At 41.8% G+C, this 20,988-nt stretch overlaps 1 protein-coding gene across 3 annotated transcripts in view; it reads left to right on the plus strand.

The window, feature by feature from the left end:
- The window catches only part of CPAMD8 (C3 and PZP like alpha-2-macroglobulin domain containing 8), a 138,006-nt gene that overhangs the window by 79,244 nt on the left and 37,774 nt on the right, over nucleotides 1–20,988 (plus strand). For all 3 annotated transcript variants that reach the window (XM_043536043.1, XM_037886055.2, XM_007072122.4), the window contains 13 exons: nucleotides 623–765; nucleotides 4,207–4,258; nucleotides 5,046–5,344; nucleotides 5,866–6,091; nucleotides 6,724–6,900; nucleotides 11,836–11,917; nucleotides 13,496–13,652; nucleotides 14,107–14,181; nucleotides 17,327–17,492; nucleotides 18,225–18,311; nucleotides 19,416–19,552; nucleotides 19,941–20,096; nucleotides 20,481–20,543. In XM_043536043.1, the coding sequence (XP_043391978.1) occupies nucleotides 623–765; nucleotides 4,207–4,258; nucleotides 5,046–5,344; nucleotides 5,866–6,091; nucleotides 6,724–6,900; nucleotides 11,836–11,917; nucleotides 13,496–13,652; nucleotides 14,107–14,181; nucleotides 17,327–17,492; nucleotides 18,225–18,311; nucleotides 19,416–19,552; nucleotides 19,941–20,096; nucleotides 20,481–20,543 (1,820 nt within the window). The remainder of the gene's footprint in view (nucleotides 1–622; nucleotides 766–4,206; nucleotides 4,259–5,045; nucleotides 5,345–5,865; nucleotides 6,092–6,723; nucleotides 6,901–11,835; nucleotides 11,918–13,495; nucleotides 13,653–14,106; nucleotides 14,182–17,326; nucleotides 17,493–18,224; nucleotides 18,312–19,415; nucleotides 19,553–19,940; nucleotides 20,097–20,480; nucleotides 20,544–20,988) is intronic.

Genomic DNA, 20,988 nt, shown 5'->3' on the forward strand with positions numbered 1-20,988 from the left:
CTCTCTGGCCACTCAGTAAAAGATTTAAGGGTGGCAATTTTGCAACAGAAAAGCTTCAAAAACAGACTCCAATGAGAAACTGCTGAACTTGAATTAATATGCAAACTAGATACCATTAACTTGGGTTTGAATAGAGACTGGGATTGGCTGGGTCATTACACTTATTGAATCTATTTCCCTAAAGTTAAGTATCCTCACACCTGCTTGTCAACTGTCTAAATGGGCCATCTTGATTATCACTACAAAGGTTTTTTTCTCCTGCTGATAATAGCTCATCTTAACTAATTAGCCTCTCACAGTTTGTATGGCAACTTCCAACTTATCTGTATGTGTATATATATCTTCTTACTATATGTTCCATTCTATGCATCCGATGAAGTGGGCTGTAACCCATGAAAGCTTATGCTCTAATAAATTTGTTAGTCTCTAAGGTGCCACAAGTACTCCTGTTCTTTTTGTGGATACAGACTAACACGGCTGCTACTCTGAAACCTTTTATTTATAGAATACTTAATGTAACCTCTACTCAGTTTAGAGCAATCCTGAAATGAGAAGTGTTTTAAGCTGCTGAAGATCCTACTACATTTAAATCCCTGCTTCCTCTTTTCTTTCTTTCACTTAGCAAAAGCATTTGCTTATGGTGGAACAAACTGCTGCCAGGATGGGATGCAGATCCTGAAGAATGGCAAGCACTCAGAGGACAATTACTTGGACAAAAGGACCCCAGTTGGGATAGACTATGTCCGTAGTAGTGTTATTATTGAGGTAAGAGGACATGATTCCATACAATTCAGGAAAAAAACTAGTTGTCACTGGACAGTTTAGTCAAAACTAAATGGATTATAAGGAACTTCAGGTCAAGGTGATTTAGCAAAGCCAGGTGTGACCGAGCCACAAAATGACAGATGAAATTAATTTAAGACCTGGTTTTGAGTACAACTTGATCAAATTGTTCCTTCTGATGTGGATTATCTTGTATTTTTCTACTATTATTATTATATTATTGCAGTGCTGAGACTTTACAACTGAGATTGAGACCCCATTGTGCTGGGTGTAAGAGACAGACTCTGCCTCAAACATTTTACAACAGATAGAATATGAGAGAAAGGAAAGATTATTATGCACATTTTTTAGAAGAGATTAAGTGACCTGCTCAATATCACACGGGGAGTTTATGGCAGATTTGGGACTTGAGCCAAGGCCTCCTGAGTTCCAATCCAGTGCTTTAACTCCAAGGCAGTCCATTTTGTCCAGTCTACACTGAATTTAATCTATCACTCTGCAAACCTGTAACCTAGTTTTGTCAGGTCATAGAATCATAGAACTGGAAGGGACCTTGAGAGGTCATCTAGTCCAGTCCCCTGCACTCAAGGCGGGACTAAGTATTATTTAGACCATCCCTGACAGGTGTTTGTCCAACCTTCTCTTAAAAATCCTCAATGCTGGAGATTCCAACCACCTTCCTAGGCAATTTATTCCAGTGCTTAACCACTCTGACAGTTAGGAAGTTTTTCCTAATGTCCAATTTAAACTGCCCTTGCTGCAATTTAAGCCCATTGCTTCTTGTCCTATCCTCAGAGGTTAAGAAGAAGAATTTTTCTCCCTCCTCCTTTTAACAACCTTTTATGTACTTGAAAACGGTTATCATGTGCCCTCTCAGTCTTCTCTTCTCCAGACTAAACAAACCCAATTTTTTCAATCTTCCCTCATAGGTCATGTTTTCTAGACCTTTAATCATTTTTGTTGTTCTTCTCTGGACTTTCTCCAATTTGTCCACATCTTTCCTGAAATGTGGTGCCCAGAACTGGACACAATACTCCAGTTGAGGTCTAATCAGGCCAAGTAGAGCAGAAGAATTACTTCTCGTGTCTTGCTTACAATACTCCTGCTAATATATTCCAGAATGATGTTTGCTTTTTTTGCAACAGCGTTACACTGTTGTCTCATATTTAGCTTGTGTGATCCACTATGACCCCCCAGATGCCTTTCCGCAGTACTCCCTCCTAGGCAGTCATTTCCCATTTTGTATGTGTGCAACTGATTGTTCCTTCCTAAGTGGAGTACTTTGCATTTGTCCTTATTGAATTTCATCCTATTTACTTAAGACCATTTCTCCAGTTTGTCCAGATCATTTTGAAATTTAATCCTATCCTCCAAAGCACTTGTAACCCCTCCCAGCTTGGTATCATCCACAAACTTTATGGTACTCTGTATGCCATTATCTAAATCATTGATAAAGATATTGAACAGAACCAGACCCAGAACCGTTCCCTGCAGGACCCCACCCGTTATGCCCTTCCAGCATGACTGTGAACCACTGATAACTACTCTCTGGGAACGATTTTCCAACCAGTTATGCACCCACCTTATAGTAGCTCCATCGAGGTTGTATTTCCCTAGTTTTTTTATGAGAAGGTCTTGTGAGACAGTATCAAAAGCCTTACTAAAGTCAAGATATAACACATCTACTGCTTCCCCCCTATCCACAAGGCTTGTTACCCTTCAAGGAAAGCTATCAGGTTGGTTTGACACGATTTGTTCTTGACAAATCCATGCTGACTGTTACTTATTCACCTTATTATCTTCTAGGTGTTTGCAAATTGATTGCTTAATTATTTGCTCCATTAACTTTCCAGGTACAGAAGTTAAGCTGACTGCTCTGTAATTCCTCGGGTTGTCCTTATTTCCCATTTTATAGATGGGCACTATATTTGCCCTTTTCCAGTCTTCTGGAATGTCTCCCATCTTCCATGACTTTTCAAAGATAATTGCTAATGGCTCAGATATCTCCTCAGTCAGCTCCTTGAGTATTCTAGTATGCATTTCATCAGGCTCTGGTGACTTGAAGACATTTAACTTGTCTAAATAATTTTTGACTTGTTCTTTCCCTATTTTAGACTCTGATCCTACCTCATTTTCACTGGCATTCACTATTTTAGACATCGCATTGCCACCAACCTTCTTCATGAAAACTGAAACAAAGAAGTTATTAAGCATCTCTGCCATCTCTGCCATTTCCACATTTTCTGTTATTGTCTTTCCCTCCTCATCGAGTAATGGGCCTACTCTGTCCTTTGTCTTCTTCTTGCTTCTAATGAATTTGTAGAATGTTTTCTCATTGCGTTTTATGTCCCTAGCTAGTTCGATTTCCTTTTGTGCCTTGGCTTTTCTAATTTTGTCCCTATATACTTGTGTTATTTGTTTATATTCATCCTTTGTAGTTGGACTGAGTTTCCACTTTTTGTAGGACTCTTTTTTGAATTTTAGATCATTGAAGATCTCGTGGTAGTTTGAAGATCTCCCTTTGTAGTTTCTCACAATCCTCTTTAATCTTTACTAATTTAAGTAATTGTGTGTCATCTGCAAAATTTTGCCACCTGATTGTTCACCTACTTTTCCAGATCATTAATGAGTATGTAAAATAACACTTGTCCTAGTACAAATATGGGAGGCATCCCCCAATAACCTCATTCCACACTGGAAATACCATGTATTTCTTTATTTTATAGCTCTTTAAACATTTTGTAATTTATAATAGAACTTTGCCTCTTCCCCCTGATTTATTTAGTTTCCTTAATAGCATCTTGTGGGGGAATTCATCAACAGAAATCTGTATCTGCTGATTTCTCTTTAACTGTGATTCTGCTGAGTCTATAAAATATTTATAACAGGCTGGATGAGGTGATATGATATGACATATTCTATGGTTTTCCTTTACAGAAGCTGTGTTGGTTTGCCCCTCTTATATCGTATTATCTAGATATCTTATAAATCTCTTTAATTACTGTTTCAGCTACCTTACATGGACATGAAGTAAAGCACACTGGGCTGACATTCCCAGGGTCACCCTTAGCACCATTTTAACAACAGATAAAACACTCACTATCCTTCAATATGGTAGATGACTTCAGTGATTGAAAACATATTTTTTGTTTGCAGCTCAGCCACTAAGTGTAAAATTATGAAGCTTTAATGCCTGAAGTTAAGTGCCTAAATCCGTATTTACGTACATTTGAAAGCAATGATGAGCCATAGTATGTCTTCCTGTTAACAATGCCAGTGAAATGTCATATTTCATAATGTATAATGGGCCTTTAATGCTATATGGCACCAGAACTTTATTTTGTGTATTTATAACTAAAACTAAATGGTGGTTGCTGTTAATCCAAGTGCTTATTTTCCTAATGGATTTCTGCCTTTGTGTAGCCAGAGGGATTATCCAGAGAATATACCTACAGTGTGTTCTTCTGCCCTAATGGTAAGTTTTTGGTTTGAACACAATATGACAAGGTTTGTTTTTTTCCACAATTTAAGTTATAAATAGAAACATGTTGCTTTACCCCTGGAAAAACTTCATTTGTTTCCCTCTTTTCAGTAGGAAAATCAGTAAAATTTATATCCCATCTATGGCTGATGGGTTTACAGCATGTACATCAAGCTATTGATATAAAGGGTCTTTCATACCTGGCTGGCTAACTATGGACAATATTAATTGGCCAAATGCTATATGCAAATAAAAAGTGAACTTCCCTTTCTTTATAAAACTGGCTAAGTTTTTTGCACAGTGGACCACAACTGTGGCTAAATTAAACTATAGTATATTTTTAGCTGATTTTTTAATTCAGACCCAAAGTCAATGTATCCCTTCTGCTTGATTCAGATACATTGGATTTGGCTACAGTAGCTAATTATAATTTGACTTCTGCTAAACAGGGAGTCTTCTTGACCTTTTAAAATGGGAATTGAGAAATCATGTATAGACTTCACAAGAAATATACCTGGATTATTTGAACTAAAAAGTCCTAATTCTATATAGGAAGGAATTCAAGAAAGTGGAAGTTAGGAAGAGACATCCCTATTCACTCTGCTAGTTTGATTTATGAGGCACTGGAGTGACAAATGCGTACTGATATATTATGCAGCACAAAGCCCCAAGTGTTTGAAGTTCAGTCTTGGGCTATGTGGCTTTTTATTAACAATTTTGTGTCCTCCTAAGTTAACGTCAAGATCTAATTCTGACAATATTCCATTATTTTTTTGACTAGAGAAAATTCACATTTCTACACCTAACAAATATGAGTACCAGTATATGCAGAAGCCTGCCCGGATGACTCATTTCGACATTGCAGTGAAAGCACACAATGATGCTCATTTTGCCTTGTCCTCTGGCCCACATGACATGGCAGAGATGACTGAGATTGTCATTGGTGGGCATCAAAATGCTAAAACGTGGATTTCTACTAGTAAAATGGGTGAGCCAGTTGTCAGCACAGACACAGCTGGCATCCTCTCTTGGGATGAATTCCGGAGCTTCTGGATCAGCTGGAAAAATGGAATAATTCAGGTAGTGAATTTGTCTGTGTAACAACAGCCCTATGGTCTCTTTCTTCCTTAACAAGACCAAGAGGACTCTGAGTGTATATATGGCACATTTCCATTTGCCATGTTATAGAAAGAAAGAGCCTAATTTCTGTTCCTTTTCTATGTTAAATTTTTATTGGGCAGTTTATATTAGAACACTTGATTGTGTTTCAAAATGTTTTTCTTTGTCATGCAGTGCCCAGGGAACCTGTGCTTTAAAAATTATTGTTATTAAGTGTATTAAAAGTATTTGCTCCTTGAGAACACAGGTCCAGCTGGTCAGTACTGATGGGAGACCAGTGACAAATAACTTGCTGATATCTCCTTAATTTCCAATTAAATCCAGTGGAGTTTGGCTGGTTTATGTAATGTTCTCGTGATGCAACTACAGGTTTAAGCCACTGAGTCCAAGGGCACATACAATAGAGTTCCAAATTTAACAAGAGAGGCAGGTTTGACTTGCATGTTCATCCTGGAATTGGATGGTTTGCTTGTTCCTTTCAGGTTGGCCATGGTACTCAGATGCTAAATGAATCCATTATTGTGGAGTGGGCCATCACCAAACAGCCTGAGGTGAAGTACATTGGCTTCTCCACAGGCTGGGGCTCAATGGGAGAGTTTAAAATCTGGAGAAAAGAAGAGACTGATGAAAATCACAATGAAGCGTTTACTCTTGGAGTTCCCCACAATGTGATTCCTGGATCAGAAAGAGCTACTGCCTCAATAATAGGTACCAACTAAAAGGGACTGGGGGTTAATAAAGATAGATGCTACAAACTAAAAGTTAAAAGTAATATGAACCAGGTAGGATAGTCATACCCACTTATAATGAAAAGAATATTACTTTCTGGGATGTGGAATGGTTTGCCTTTCAGTTGCTGGTTTGAACCCAGTCCAGGTTGACAGTGACTGAAAGTTGGTATCATTTGATGGTTCTTCAATAGCCTCTATGGAAAGAGATGACAGCACCCAGTGGAAATCTATGCATAAAATCATCACAATCACAAGTAGCACTAACTGGCTCTCTTGTTGACGGTCTTAGCTGGTTAGCCAAGGAGTTAATGAGCCCTGGAGACTGAAATTTCCTCTCTACTCCAAGGGAAACCCCTGCATGGTTAAGACTGAGGATCTTAGGGGGTTCCAATTTTATATTAAGGTTTAGTGTTCCTGCATCTGATGGAAACCAGTGGGCTTAATTGGGTTTGTGCCATTATAGTTGTGAGTAGAACCTTCATCAGCCATTCAGGTTCCTCCTTCCTCAGTCTTGTACATTTAGAAAATAAAAGTAAACAATGAGACAACAGGGAGAGAGAAGTTAAACATTGTGTAGCAGTACTGAATGTGTCTCATTGTTTTAATCAGGAGATGTGATGGGCCCTACGCTTAACAACTTGGACAATCTTCTACGATTACCATTTGGATGTGGGGAGCAGAACATGATCCATTTTGCTCCCAATGTCTTTGTCCTAAAATATCTGCAGAAAACCAAACAACTCAGCCCTGAGGTGGAGAGCGAAGCCACAGATTATCTGGTGCAAGGTACTTCCTCAGACACATAGACTGTAGAGACAGAAAAGACCTATCAGTAGTCTAGGCCAACAGAGCATATTACTTGTTTAACATTGTCCTGTCTAGCCTGAAATATCCTGAGTGATGGGTCTCAAACAATTTCCCTGTGGAGATTATCATACAGCCTCATAGATATCAGTGTCAGGAAGTTTTCCTTGGTACACAGCCATATTTTCTCTTCGTAATTACTCCTAGTTATACATTCTTTTACTCTCCTAAATAGTTTCTTTCTCTCCTTGTTGTTTACAGCCTTCAGATACTTGTGGAAGGTTATTGTGTTTCCATTAGTCATTGCTTAGCCAAGCTGCATGTATTTAGTTTTTTAAATTTTTTTTCTAAATGAATCCTTCCAGCCCTCCAACCATTTCTGTTGTTCTCTGAACTCCCTCCAATTTGTCAATATCTTCTTAGTTACAATTTGTCCAGAACCAAATTAGTATCCCAGGAGCAGTCATTCCAGAGCCATATGGAGAGGGTCTGTCCCCACCCTGTTCAATGTCATGTCATTTCTGTGTGTGTAGCCTAAAGCAATCTGCTTTTTCAAGTGTTTTCTCTCTCTGCATTCAAATAGGAAGGGTGGTTTGTACAGAATGGTTTGTAGCTACACAAAGCAAGACTCCCAGGAACAGGAAAGAATTACGAGAAAATTATTAAAAACAAGAATCACCCACAAGGGGATGGACATGGGCTGCCTTGTGCATGACTCAGACAATAGCCATGTCATGGAATCATAGGTGACAGGGTTAACTGAGATTCCTCAGAAAATGTAATCCGTTCCCTGTACCTATCAGCAAGAGCCCTATGTTATTTGCCTTTAGGGACTGGGCCAGAGTTATTTCACTTGGTAGTTTGCTGTGCTCTCTGCTTGCCCTCAAAGTTAGAGCATTTTCTAATAGCCAAGCTCAGTTTCTCATTTTTAATAATATTCAGTTTTAATTTACAACCTTTCAAATGTTTGGGCTTCAAACTCGGCATGTTAATTTACCTCCACAGAGGAAATTCCAAAAGGCTTTAAACCTTCCTGTGCTCTCTGGGACCTTTGCCAAGTAGCAGGTTCTGATGGAGAAAGCCCTTGTCCTGCTTTAAGAAGGCCTTTGCGCCTTACTGAGCAAGAAAACTTTCTTTTGCCACTAAAATCCATCCATCAAAGAGCAAAATCATAGAACCTATTATCACTTGCAGTTCCCAGCTCCTTCCCTTAATCCTCAGTGCTGTGCTGGGCTTCTTGGTAAAATTTCTACCTTACCACATCAAAGTTCTTAAAAACACAGATGAACTCTAGAGAGATGAAGTCTCTCGTTTTTGCACCTCTCCGGACTGTAAAAAGGGATGCATAGAAAATGTAAGAACAAGCATTCATAAGAGCAAGCAAGATGTGAAATGGTTCGGGAGAGAGGTCTAACAAGCAAAGAAATATTAATGTAAGAGTAACAGCCAAGGAAAGTGTAAGAAGAGTGACATACAGAAACTTACCAGTAGTTACCAGCAAAATGAATCTGAATTGATTGTTTCCAACATGAATACAATCTGGTGATGAAGAAATACTTTTCAGCAGTAAATTGTATCTGAGGCTTATGTAGGGAAGATCTCACTATAAAGGAAAAGTCAAATTTAATGCAGCAGCTATTGCTGGTCTGAGAAGAACATCTTTGTCTTTGGTTTCTGGGTGTGTGAAAAGGCTTCACCTGCCTCCTGCAAGCTATAGAACTACTGAAGAATTCTGAAGGCCGTGACTTTTTGTTGCATTATCAGTGAATATGTGTATTGACTTAGCTGTCTGGATGCACAGAATTACAAGCCAATTCCTACCACCAGCTTGCCTTAGTCTCTTGTCTGTGTCTGCACTCAGAGTTGAGCTTGGTGGGTAGAATGGCTCCAGCAGCAGTTGAAGAGATGTTTGTAAACCTTCTTGCCAACTCTGTGACCCCACTTGTCATGGTAATGACTTTTTTCAGCAGAGTACCTTTTAGCCCAAATAGGCCAGTTTAAGCAGGGCTTGAATGCAGCACTTGTATCTGATGTGAACTTAAGCCTGGTCTACACTACAGTTAGGTTGATGAAAGGCAGCTTACCTTGACTTAACTATATAAGTGTCTACATTAAAATTTTGCTCCCACCGACGTAACTACCCTGCTATGCCGACTTAATAACTCCAGCTCCATGAGAGGCATAGAGTCAATGTCACTGTAGTTAGGTCGACGAAATGTCAGACCATATCTACACGTACAGCAATGCAGTTGTGCAGCTCTCCCGCCAGCATAAAAAAACCCTGCAAGTGGCATAAACTGTGTCGGCATGAGAAGCTCTCCCACCAACATAGCACTTTGCACGTTAGCACTTATGTCAGTGTAACTTATGTCGCTCAGGGGGTGGATTATTCACACCCTGAGTGACATAAATTTTGCCTACATAAGTGGTAGTGTAGACATAGCCTCAGTGTAGATGCTGCATTGCTTAAATCGACTGATACTGGCTTTCACAAGCCGTCTCACAGTGCCCGGCACTGACGGTACAGTGCTTGTGGTGAGGACATGCACCGCCCACTCATGGAGGATAGGTCCATCAATGGCTATTAGCCAGGATGGGCAGGGTTGAAAAACCATGCTCTGAAATATCCCTAGCCTCTGCTTGCCAGAAGCTGGGAATGGGCGCTGGGATGTATCACTTGATGATAACCTGTTCTGTTCAGTCTCTCTGGCATTAGCCACTGTCGGAAGACAGGATATTGTGCTAGATGGACCATTGGTCTGACCAAGCATGATTGTTCTTATGTTCTTAAGGAGCATAATGTGGGCATGCAAAAACAATTTAATTACTGTGGTGGATGTATGCCAATGTAACTTAGGTTGACATAATTTTGTTGTGTAGACATGGCCTTACCAAGGAGGCTGCAGGAGCTAGGAATTTTTTAGAAGGGTGAAGTAATGTGAGGGGTTGATCTTGTTCTCCCAGAAACTCCACCACTTTCCCTTTTCTTGGTATGTTGCTGTGTGCACTGATTTTATTCCACAGTAGCACCCTCTCAGAAACACCTTTCAGAGCTTGAAGACTCTTTCTTTTCTTCTTTTGCCCATTACTAATATAGAGCACTCCTAAGTTAAACTAGATGCTCCAACCAATATTAAAGGCTTGGCATTCAGAGACTCAATCACTTGCCAAGGTGACCTTGGGGTAAATGTGGTTACCTCAGCCGCTGTTCTCAGAAGTATCTGTACTTTACTCTGATTCTTTCATTTTCTTCACTGTTCCCTTCGTCCCTTTAGGGCTCCACAAATGAAATAATGTAAACTTTGATTTATGTATTTGAATATTAATGTGATAACCCTGGATTCTGTTTTTGGTTGCTCCCAGAGTCTCTCTCTTTCACCAAATTGGGTTCTTCCCCTAAGGCTACTGTTGCATTATCTTTCTGTGGAACAAGTGGATTTTATTCTCCTACTTTTATCCATATATCCTCTAAACCCCCAGTCCAAGCTTTTCACTGCTGGAGCATAATTAATTTCTAGGAATTCAATTGTTTTCTATTTTACAAACTCACCCAGCTCTGCTCTCTCTAAAAGGGAAACTTTTGGAGGTTATGGAGAAGCAGGGGGAGATGGACAGCCACTGATAGGAGGTTATACTGCCGTCTGTATCTTCAGAGGTCAGCAAAGCTACTCAGTCCCTGGAAATGAAAAATTAATCCATTCTCATAAAGATGTCATGCAGCATGGAATGAAAAGTCTATTTATGGGTCAGAGGATTAGTCAGGCTCCAAATGTCTCTCTGTCATGTAGCCTCTTGCACATGTTTGATACATCTCCATATCAGAAATGGCCATTCTGAAGGATTTAGATCCAGTGGACATTTAAAATCCTTGCCAAAATTACTGTGTATTGGAGTTTCCACATTATTGAGACTTGGCCCAATTTTATTAGTACTGACGGTTCATGATTACAAGGGAAGTAGGTTTGGTGAAAGGTAAATTCCATCCATTATAGCTAAAATGCTAATCCCATCTTTATCTTCGGCTTTTGAAGGACATTCACGTAGGGAGCACTTGTACATTAAGGTGACTGCTCTAAAAGGATGCATCCTAAAATGGGGCCCCGGTATTTTCTCTTGATCTTCAGTATTTAACTTCACAATAACTGTTAGGTTAAAATGTGCCTTCTGTAAGACAGCCCCATCAGCTAGGAAGGGTTCAAATAAGTTAAGACCCCAATGACTTAGCTATTGCATGTCTCAAGAAACTGCTTGCCAAGGTGGTCAATCTTATTGTTCTCCAAGCTGACTTTTCTGCTCAGGAATTCTTCTCAACTAAAGGGAAGAGAAAGAAAGTCCTAATAAAAGGAAGATATGACTGACAAGTGCCATCCCATATATAGACATGCAAAGAGCCTCCAGCTGGGCATGGAAAAGAGGCTAATAGTAGGAGAAGTTATATTTTGATCACTTGTCTTCAGGAGATGTATGGAGACTTATAAATACTAGCCTGTAATAAGATTTAGTTAAGATCTATTCCACACACACACAGGGTTGGCTCTACCATACACAGCAAAATAGGAGATTGCCTTTGGCAGCAGAATCCGCCATACCAGTGTTGGATGATCTGAGTCTTCATTCAGTTTAAACACTTGCTTTTCTAAGGGCATGGCTACACTGGAAACTTCAAAGCGCTGTCGCGGGAGTGCTCTCCCAGCACTCCTGGTAATCCACCTCCACAAGGGGATTAGCTCCGAGCGCTGGGAGCGTGGCTCCCAGTGCTCAGAGCCTGTTTACACTAGTGCTTTAAAGCGCTCTGACTTGCTGCGCTCAGGGGGATGATTTTTCACACCCCTGAGCCAGCAAATTAGAGCGCTATAAAATGTAAGTGTAGCCAAGCCCTAAGTTGCTGGACTCCCACAATTCTTTTGTGATTTCCAGGTTACCAACGCCAGTTGACCTATAAGAGACAAGATGGTTCATACAGTGCTTTTGGCGAGAGGGACTCCTCAGGGAGTATGTGGTAAGGAAGTCACTATTTAAAACAGAGTTAAAAATTCAGTGTTTGTCAAATTGAAAAGGACATAATTGGCAAAAAGGACAATAAGTTTGCAGTTTGTGTCAGGATGTCGCACATAGCAGAGAGTAAAAATAATATTTAATGGCTAGAAGCCTGCTAATGCTCTACTGCTGAGTGTTTTGTGATCCCACATTAGATGGGTTTTGAGGATCAGGGACTGTTAAGATGTTAGTTAATGCATGTTCCTTTAAGGTTCCAGTGCTGTCGTTTAGGGTCAGATTCTATGCCATAGAACTGCATAGGCAGTGCGTGACCTCAATAAGCACCTTCTTACTTGAGAACAGAACCCCACCCAGGCTGTGTTGGGGAGATGGCAGGGCACCTCCTTCAGGGCAGGAGGGAGAGAATGGAGCACATCTTTCAGTGGACTCCAGCTCCACCTGGATGAAACAGAACAGGATGGATGGATGGATTCCCCAGGAAACTGAACTGCAGGGCCTTTCAAGGTACCAGTTGTGTTGAGGCAGTAGATGGAGGGGGCAGGGTGTTCCAGTGTTCTCTAGAACGCCCCTCATTCCCCAAGACTCTGCTTTACCTCAGTGTTAGCATTTACTTGACTAAATGCAGCACCTTAAACTAAAAAGTTTTCCATTTTGTTAATTTGCCTGCACTGTCACTCAATTTCTTCAGCTGCTCTGAATTTTCCTTTAGATTGACTTGCTCCATGAACTCATTTGAAGGGGAAGTAGAATTTCTGTGATGATGATGCTTAACTTTTTTAAAGATAATAAACTCTACTTTCATCTCAGAGCTGGCATCTTTTAGTCCCTAGATATAAAATACTGTAACACACCATTACTTAACACTCGAAAAATCCCCTGCCAGGAAGCCTGCCTCCTACCCTCCCATTCCTGCGGGGCTTGTAAAATGAATGATTCAGTCTCCCAAAACCGGCTGGAGTTCACACTTTTTGCATGTCAGAGGTTTAGAATTCTAAAAGCACTTCTTCTGTCTCTGCTTAGATCCTAACGCTCAACAGAGACAGACTTTAGCAGTGGTTTGAATTTCCAGTTGTTTTATTATCAGTAAATAATTAAAATAGGGGAAATTACAATATTTTCCCTTTTGTCCATCTAGTATTATATCTGAATTGGTAATTGTATGCATCTTATTTCAAAAGCTTGAGTCAGGGAGCAGCTAAACACCTGTACAAGAGAAATTAATTCTAGCCAATGACAATGTTGAGTCAAATTTTGGCTCTCTTTCTATTTATGATATTCTATGGCAGTGAGTTACACAGGCTTAACTGACTTTTTTTATGGGGTTTTTGTTGTTGTTTTTAAATGCTTCCCAGTTTAAAATATGCTGCCTTTGAATTTCATGCAGTGTCCCCTTGTTTCGTGTATTACCCAGAAGGGTAAATAGTGCCCAGTGTATCTTCTCTACACCATTCTTTTTTTTGTATATTTCAATAGTGTCTCCTCTTCTAGATTTTTGAAACATACATTTCCCAAAAGCACTATTTCCCAGATAATGCTCTGTGTTCTTATTCTCAAGAACCTGCTGAATTTGTGTTTTCAGGCTAACAGCCTTTGTTCTCAAGTCCTTTGCGCAGTCTCGTGGGTTTATTTTCATTGATCCCAAGGAATTAACAGCTGCAAAGGACTGGATCACCCAGCACCAGAAGGAAGATGGCTCGTTCCCTGCTATGGGTAGAATATTAAATAAGGACATCCAGGTAAAAACTATAGAGACTTAGAATCATGCAACAAATGCATTTTTAGAATGTTACCAGGGTTGGAGGTAGTGTAATCTTATGGTTCATATGATTTTTGTGTTAAAGGGCTATGATCCTATGGGAAAGAAACTAAAGAGGGGTTTCAATAAAGCAGTCTGCTGGGGCTTAGCTGTGTGCCACCCTTTGAAAATCCCACCATGGCACTTGGAAACTGCATCTCAACTATGAAGCTCCATGTCTCAGATGTGTTACTTAGCCATGGACTGGGCAGAAAGTTGCAAAGGGGAATTGGGTTTCAGAACTATAGGCTCACCAAGTACAAATGTGAAAGGGTCCTATGGCCTTAGCCTTTGTCATGGTTCCAACTTATTCCCTGCTTCGCTTCCAAAGTCCTTCCATGCAGCGTGCTGCTGTTCAATTTTCACCCAGTTGTTTTATGTTTATCACACTCCAGGGTGGAATCCATGGCAAGATCTCACTGACAGCATATGTTGTTGCAGCTCTGTTGGAGACAGGCATCACCTTTGAGGTAAAGGACTGAACAGTAGCCATTAAAATAGCTAAGAGATTATTTCTTGTGCTGGGTTTTGAAAATTTCCTTTTTGTTGCTTGGCTTTGCGTTTTTTTGACCTGCGGAGACTTTGTCAGCTGGTTCTGGAGGTGACAGTCAGACACCAGAAGCTGTGGTGGAGTCTTCCTGACTTATCTAGAGTGGAATGTCTCAAAAGAATCTTTTCTAAAGTTAGCAATGGAGATTCCTGCAACCTCGAGTTGTCAGCTTGTGGCTTGTTCCAGAGGAGCAGAGCTGCTCTCTCTAAATCCCCTCCAGCAGCAGGCAGTTGTTTCCACATACGTTGCTGAGCAGCTCAGAAAGGCAGTGAACACAAGAAATATGGATCTGTCTCTATGGTCCTCTTTGTCCTGATCCTAATAGGTGGGTTTGCTGGCAGCCCCTGCCAGATAGCCACATTCATGAATTCTACAGCCTGTGATTCCTCAATTAGGGTATTTAAAATTATCAAATGTCTTAGAGAAGAGTCACTTTCCTGTGATGTAGTGGAATGTAAACTCTGCAGCAAAATGTTCACCTTTGCTGTAATGCAATTTCCTGACGCTTAATACAATGCATGTGTGTGGAGAGCCACTGCTTTCTATCACTCCAGAAGGGTAGGAGGCAGCCAGATCTCAGTGAATAGAAGATCTCTTGGATTACCTATTACATTCATCCTGAATCCCTTGTACTATGTTACCTTTGTTAAGTCCAGCAGAGGAAGCTGATTTACTATCTGAAGAGTGTTCATTTGGATGTGTGAATGAGTTAATGGTCCTCAGTCCAATTTCTGCTGGATAAATAGCTGTGTCCCAAAAACCATGGCCACAATTGCCTCAATAGCTGCTGATTCTGGTAGGCTGAAAATTGAATGCCCCTTGGAGACTGAACTCTCCTCTCATCTCCAAGAATAGGCATTTGCAGGGCAGCGTAAAGCAGCATATTATTATGTATTTGTATTACGGTAGTTCCTACAACTGTAGGCACTACTGTAACAACAAACACCTGCCCCCAAAAGTTTACTGTCTAAGTAGACAAGGCAGAAAGGGAAGTAAAGACACAGAGAGGGGAAGTGACATGCCCAAGGTTGTACAGCAGGTCAGTGGCAGAGCCTCCTAACACTGACTCTTAATCCAGTGCCCTACCCACTAAACCATATGATCACCCCAACTTTACAGAGCTGTTGCCTGTGCTGGACTTGTGTAGACAAATGATAGATTTCACTGTCCATTTCTGTCAAGCTGTCCCTACATTAGTAAAAAGAAAAAGAAATATATCCCTGCCTCCTCATTCCAGCAGAGAGGACAAGCTCTTACTGTTAATTAATTATGGAAGCCTTCTGCCATATCACTCTCCGATGTGAACTGGGTCCCATTTGATTAATTTAGGTCTTGAATGAGCAAGGTTCTAAAGAGTCATTTTATATATAATATACAAAATGTGGGGTTAGTGCAGGGGTGACCAGACTTTCCCAAACTGAGCCCCACATGGCCAACTTGCTAGGAGCTACAGAATTACAAAAATGGAACAGATTGTCTCTTATGTTGAGGTGCATGCAGTGTGCTGGTAACCTGGTACTGATGAGGTGGGGCTTGAGGTCTGCACTGTAGAATTCTGCAGGCTACACTCTGGCCACCCGGACTTCAAATATTGGACAAAGTGAGTTCCCCAAACCCTTCTGAATCTCTGTAGATAGCATGTTGGAGCCTGCTACTGATCTCACACACTCTCTTTCTCTGGACCCTGTTTGTAATCACACATTGCACACACTCAAAACTGCTGAGCCAAGCATTCCCTGTGGGGAGGGAATGACAATAAATATGTTATGAATCTGATACCCTGTGTCTCTGTAGAGAGAAAGGTCTGTTCAGTGTGTCTCTTTGGTGTCCCCTACTCAGACATGTTGATTTCCTGTTCAGACATAAAGCACCGTTTTTAAGGGGATTTTTAAGTGCCCAGAGGAGCCATGAGGATCTCTTCAGAAAACCTTTGTGATTGATGTGCTCAGCGTGCTGTAGGCCTGTGCCTTGCAAAGCTCTCAGAATAAGGCCAGCCTGCAATGTGCTGAGCACCCTTAATTCCGGTTAGACTCCGTGGGAGTTGAGGGCACTCAACACTGTGCAAGACCTGATCCTGAAAGTGCTAAAGCAGCCTTTCTCAAACTTTTGTATTGGTGACCCCTTTCACACAGCAAGCCTCTGAGTGCGACACCCCCCCACACACTTACAAATTAAAAACACTTTTTTATATTTAACACTATTATAAATGCTGGAGTCGAAGCGGGGTTTGCGGTGGAGGCTGACAGTTTGCGACCCCCCCATGTAATAACCTCACGACCCCCTCAGGGGTCCCGACCCCCAGTTTGAGAACCCCTGTGCTAAAGGAGTAAGTCACCACCCCCTCTGCGGCAGCTCCCCTTTATGGGAAAGATAGGGCAGGGAGGGATGTTCTCTCTAGGCCATTTCTAAGTCAGATAGCCCCAGAAGTCCCAGTTCATTACAGTCTGGTGGTTTCCCTAGGGGAGATCTGCAAGTGTTACTAATGATCTGAGCTAGGAAATGAGGAAGGAAGAAGGTAAGTGTGACAGGGCAATCAAAGGAAACCCAATTACATCAAATCCAATTAAATTATTTCTATAAATTGTTAGAGCTTTGTTCCTACACAGTGAGGTCATCGGGGGAGTTAATAAAACATGTCTGCTGACTGTGGTGACCCTGGGAATCTTGGCCTTTATTATCATTTGGTATCTGCTAGATGCTCTGGAGTGTAAGGGACCCAATCAAATGTAAAGCAGAGACTTCACTGCTACTAAATATCTTTGCTGTCCATGCTGAGTCCTACAGGGGAATGAAGCCTCTTCAGCATTAGGGGAACAAATATGTCTCAGCAAAATTAATATCTGGATCTTTCTTACTGTGGTGTTAGTCCACATTTTTTTAACTCTGGAGTCACGGCCCTACTTAGGGAAAGGAAGGATCAGTCGGTTCTGTACCCCACAGAGCAAAGTGCATGTTCACACTGCTTCCCTAATGGACACAACTTCATGAAAAATGTAGCAATCTCAGCTCTGGAGATGCAGGTGCTAGTAATATAGCTAGTCTTTTTCCCACTCCCCCCAATTTAGGAAGAAAAAGCAGCAGTTGCCAAAGCAAAACACTTCTTGGAGTCCAACTTGTATTCTGCAGAAGATCCCTACACCACAGCCCTGACTGCATATGCCCTGACTCTTCTGCATAGTCCCTCTGCTGCAGTGATGTTGCGGAAAATGAACAGCATGGCCATTATGCAAGGTACTGTGCACCTGAGGGCCAAGCTGGCATGCCCCTCAAATAACTTCTACTGCTCTGAGGCTTCTCAGACAATGTACTCAGTACAGGCCTCCCCAGGGCACTTGTGGAAACAAGCCATCAGCACTTGCCAGCGAGAACAAGTGATCTCAGTTATCAGCCTGGGGAGGATATATCCTCTGAGATGAGGGCTTCCTTATAACATGAATCGACCTTTATAACATAATTCTCCTGATTCTCAGGATACAGGGCAGAGTCCTTCAGCTACAGGCATTGGTTTGACTCCACCTTCCCTAGCTTCTAGCAGTACTGGTATGAGTGGTCTCTGCTGTGAGCAGTGTAAGTGCACCAGAGACTTTGCAGTGCCACTGTGTGACATTTAGCATCCTTCTCTGATGCCACAATACTTAATCAGTGATGCAAGATCTGATTCTGCAGATGGCTCTTCGGAATGCAAAATTCAGCAGCCTGTCAGCATTAATCCTCTCTTTCCTTCTGCCCCCAGCCAAAATAAATCCCTCTTTACAAATTGTTCTTAAGCACCAACAATGTAGTTAGCACTGTACGTAACCCAAAGGAATCCATAGTCCCTGCCCCAAGAAGCTTACTCTGTAAATGGAATGACAATGCAGTATAGGTCGTGGTTCAGTTTTAGACCAAATATGTGACAGCAGAGTTTGAATCTCCCCATGTCTAGGGAATAGCTTTAACTTCTTTACTGCTTTACGATTCTAGATGGCTTTACACACTGGAGCTTAATGGGGACTCTGGTTACTGATGAAGATACATTCATGGGATTTAACGATGGGCTTTCTCAATCAGGTACCCCTGTTTGTGGTTATTTATGATACCCCTGTTGGGGGAAAGACTGGGATTATTCTCTTTTATTTTATATAATGCCTGCAGTGTGCTAACTGCTTTTCAGGTAGGTAAGAAGGGAAGGTCGCTGCCCTGAGGAGTTCACACGTGAAGGCAAAGGAAGGGGAATGGGGTGCAACAAAAGTCCAGTGACTGAGTGGGGCAACATTCACACATCTTGTTAGTTGCATGTTTTTTATAATGCACCCTAATGTCCCTTTCACCCTCCTTACGTCTGTCTTGTTAACAATTCAAAAAAGGAGCAGGAGTCAAGAGCAGGAGAAGGCAGTGGCCAGACATTAAGAGAACTAGGAGGTGCAGAGCTGGGTGTGGTCCATGCATTGCTGGCATTTCAGCCCATGTTGTCTCACCAGCTCTCCATAAAGCTTCATAGGAGATGGTGAATAAAATGGGGAACTATGAGCCTTATGGGACTCCTCAGGGGAGGAGTCATTTGCCATGGGAAATTAGAAGTCAAATATACTTAATTTTACAGTAACAGCTATTTGGCCTGGGATTTTCAAAGGACCCTAAGAGTGAGGTGCCCAGTTTCCATTGACAGTCAATGAGAGTTGGCCATCTAACTCCCTTAGTCTCCTTTGAATATGCCAGCACTAATAATTAACTATTTAAAACCCCAGGCTCCACTATCAAGATGAAAAGGTGTAAAAATTAATGGAGTAATCGTTGGGCCAGGTCAAAAAAGACCATGACTCTGCATGAAAAGTCCGATGACAGAGATGCAGAGTGAGCCATGCAGCTTGGGTGGCATGTAGGGGAAAAGGGAGCCAGAGTAAATTTATGCAGGGGCTAAAAGTCAAGCAGAAGGAGCTGTGATCTGATGTGCCAGAGGAAAGATTAGACTGGAAGCTGACACATGAGGCCCATTTTGGAAAATGTCCGATGTAATTTGGGTACAGACATTTTTCACTGCTTCATTTGTCTCTTTCTGCCTTGGATTCTCTGAACCCTAAAGATTTTTTTAGCTTGTGAAACTACAGAGAGGTGATACCTAGCTCAGCCCAGATTCCCTACTCCAAATGTGGTTTTGATTGTTTTCTCTTTCAGTTGTATCTGCAGAGGTGGAAATGACAGCCTATGCACTGCTGACATACACGCTCCTGGGAGATGTGGCCTCTGCACTTCCAGTGGTTAAATGGCTGTCGCAGCAGAGAAATGCACTTGGAGGATTCTCATCCACTCAGGTGAATTCCTGGCAGCTTGTGTAATTTCATCACAGAAATAAATGCCAATGCAAACTGGCTGACTAGGGACTAATCTGGGTTAGGTTTCATTCCGTAATGTAGGAGTCCTGCTAAATCCTGGTGCAGAGAATACCGCACAGTGCTCTTTATCACACCTTTCGGGTGTGAGCAGCAAGGAGTGAACTTGAGTGTCTCTTTCACTTTCTCTGAGACTTCTGAGGGAGGAAGAGGTGTGGAGAGAGGGGAATGAAGCGATTCCATTTACTGTCTAAGCAAGTGCAGAGGAAACCTGAGCTGTCAGATGCTAATGAGTGTACAGCACGTTGCTAGTTCATAAGGTTGGTGCTCCTTGGTTCTTCACTAACTGTCTTTTCCCCCAATCCCACAGGATACATGTGTAGCTCTGCAGGCTCTGGCTGAATATGCCATTCTTTCTTACGTTGGAGGAGTCAACCTTACCATTTCCCTGGCTTCCACTAATTTAGACTATCAAGAGACTTTTGAGCTTAACAAGATGAATAAGAAGGTTCTCCAGACTGCAGTGGTAAGTGGGTGCCTGAAAAGATACAACTTCCTCTGCTTTAATGTTACCAGTTTCCCAAAGTGACCGACCTGAATTTGGGTTCTGTGTTGTAACTCAGATTATTTCAGTGTGGGGGGTGGGGGGAAATGGGCTGGTTATTGTGCCCAACCTCTGATGGGAGAGGCAGCAAATGCTCACTTATGAGAACATCCTTCATCACAATGGATGCCTGGTGTTTGGTTTGGGATCATTACCACTGGCTGCTTGCATTAAATATAGGGACTGAGGAAGAATCTGCCATTTTTGTTCTGCTTTTATATGGTTCCATGTAAACTGGAATGCTCTGTCACATAAAAACCAAGGCTGACATGTCTTAACTGTGGATTCTCCCATGCTTGTCCCTAGATCCCCAGCATTCCCACTGGGCTGTTCGTAAGTGCCAAGGGCGAAGGCTGCTGTCTGATGCAGGTAAGGGGCTTCCGGGCTGTGTAAAGGAGCTGAGAAGGTTACATTTAAACAGACAAGATAGTCTATTAAACATTTATTTCTTTCCAACCTCTTCCCCCAGTGATGAATTGGCATGACTAGCCAACAAATAATCCTCTCTAAGCCTTTGCTTAGTCTCTTTCTAATGTCTAAAGGAGGGTGGTACATGAGGGTGTGACTAGAAGTGACTGGGGTGACATTTAAAAGTGAATATTTAGGCTGAATGTCAGGAAATGCATCCTGATAGGGACATATCAAGCTGTGGGATAGTTTTATAAGAACATAAGAACAGCCATACTAGCCAGATCCATCTAGCCCAGAGGTGGGCAAACTATGGCCCGCGGGCCACATTCGGCCTGCGGGACTGTCCTGCCCGGCCCCTGAGCTCCCCACCGGGGAGGCGAGACCCCAGCCCCTCCCCCACTTC

This window comes from Chelonia mydas, chromosome 25, assembly GCF_015237465.2.
Source record: "Chelonia mydas isolate rCheMyd1 chromosome 25, rCheMyd1.pri.v2, whole genome shotgun sequence".
In the NCBI taxonomy this organism is placed as follows: Eukaryota; Metazoa; Chordata; order Testudines; family Cheloniidae; genus Chelonia; species Chelonia mydas.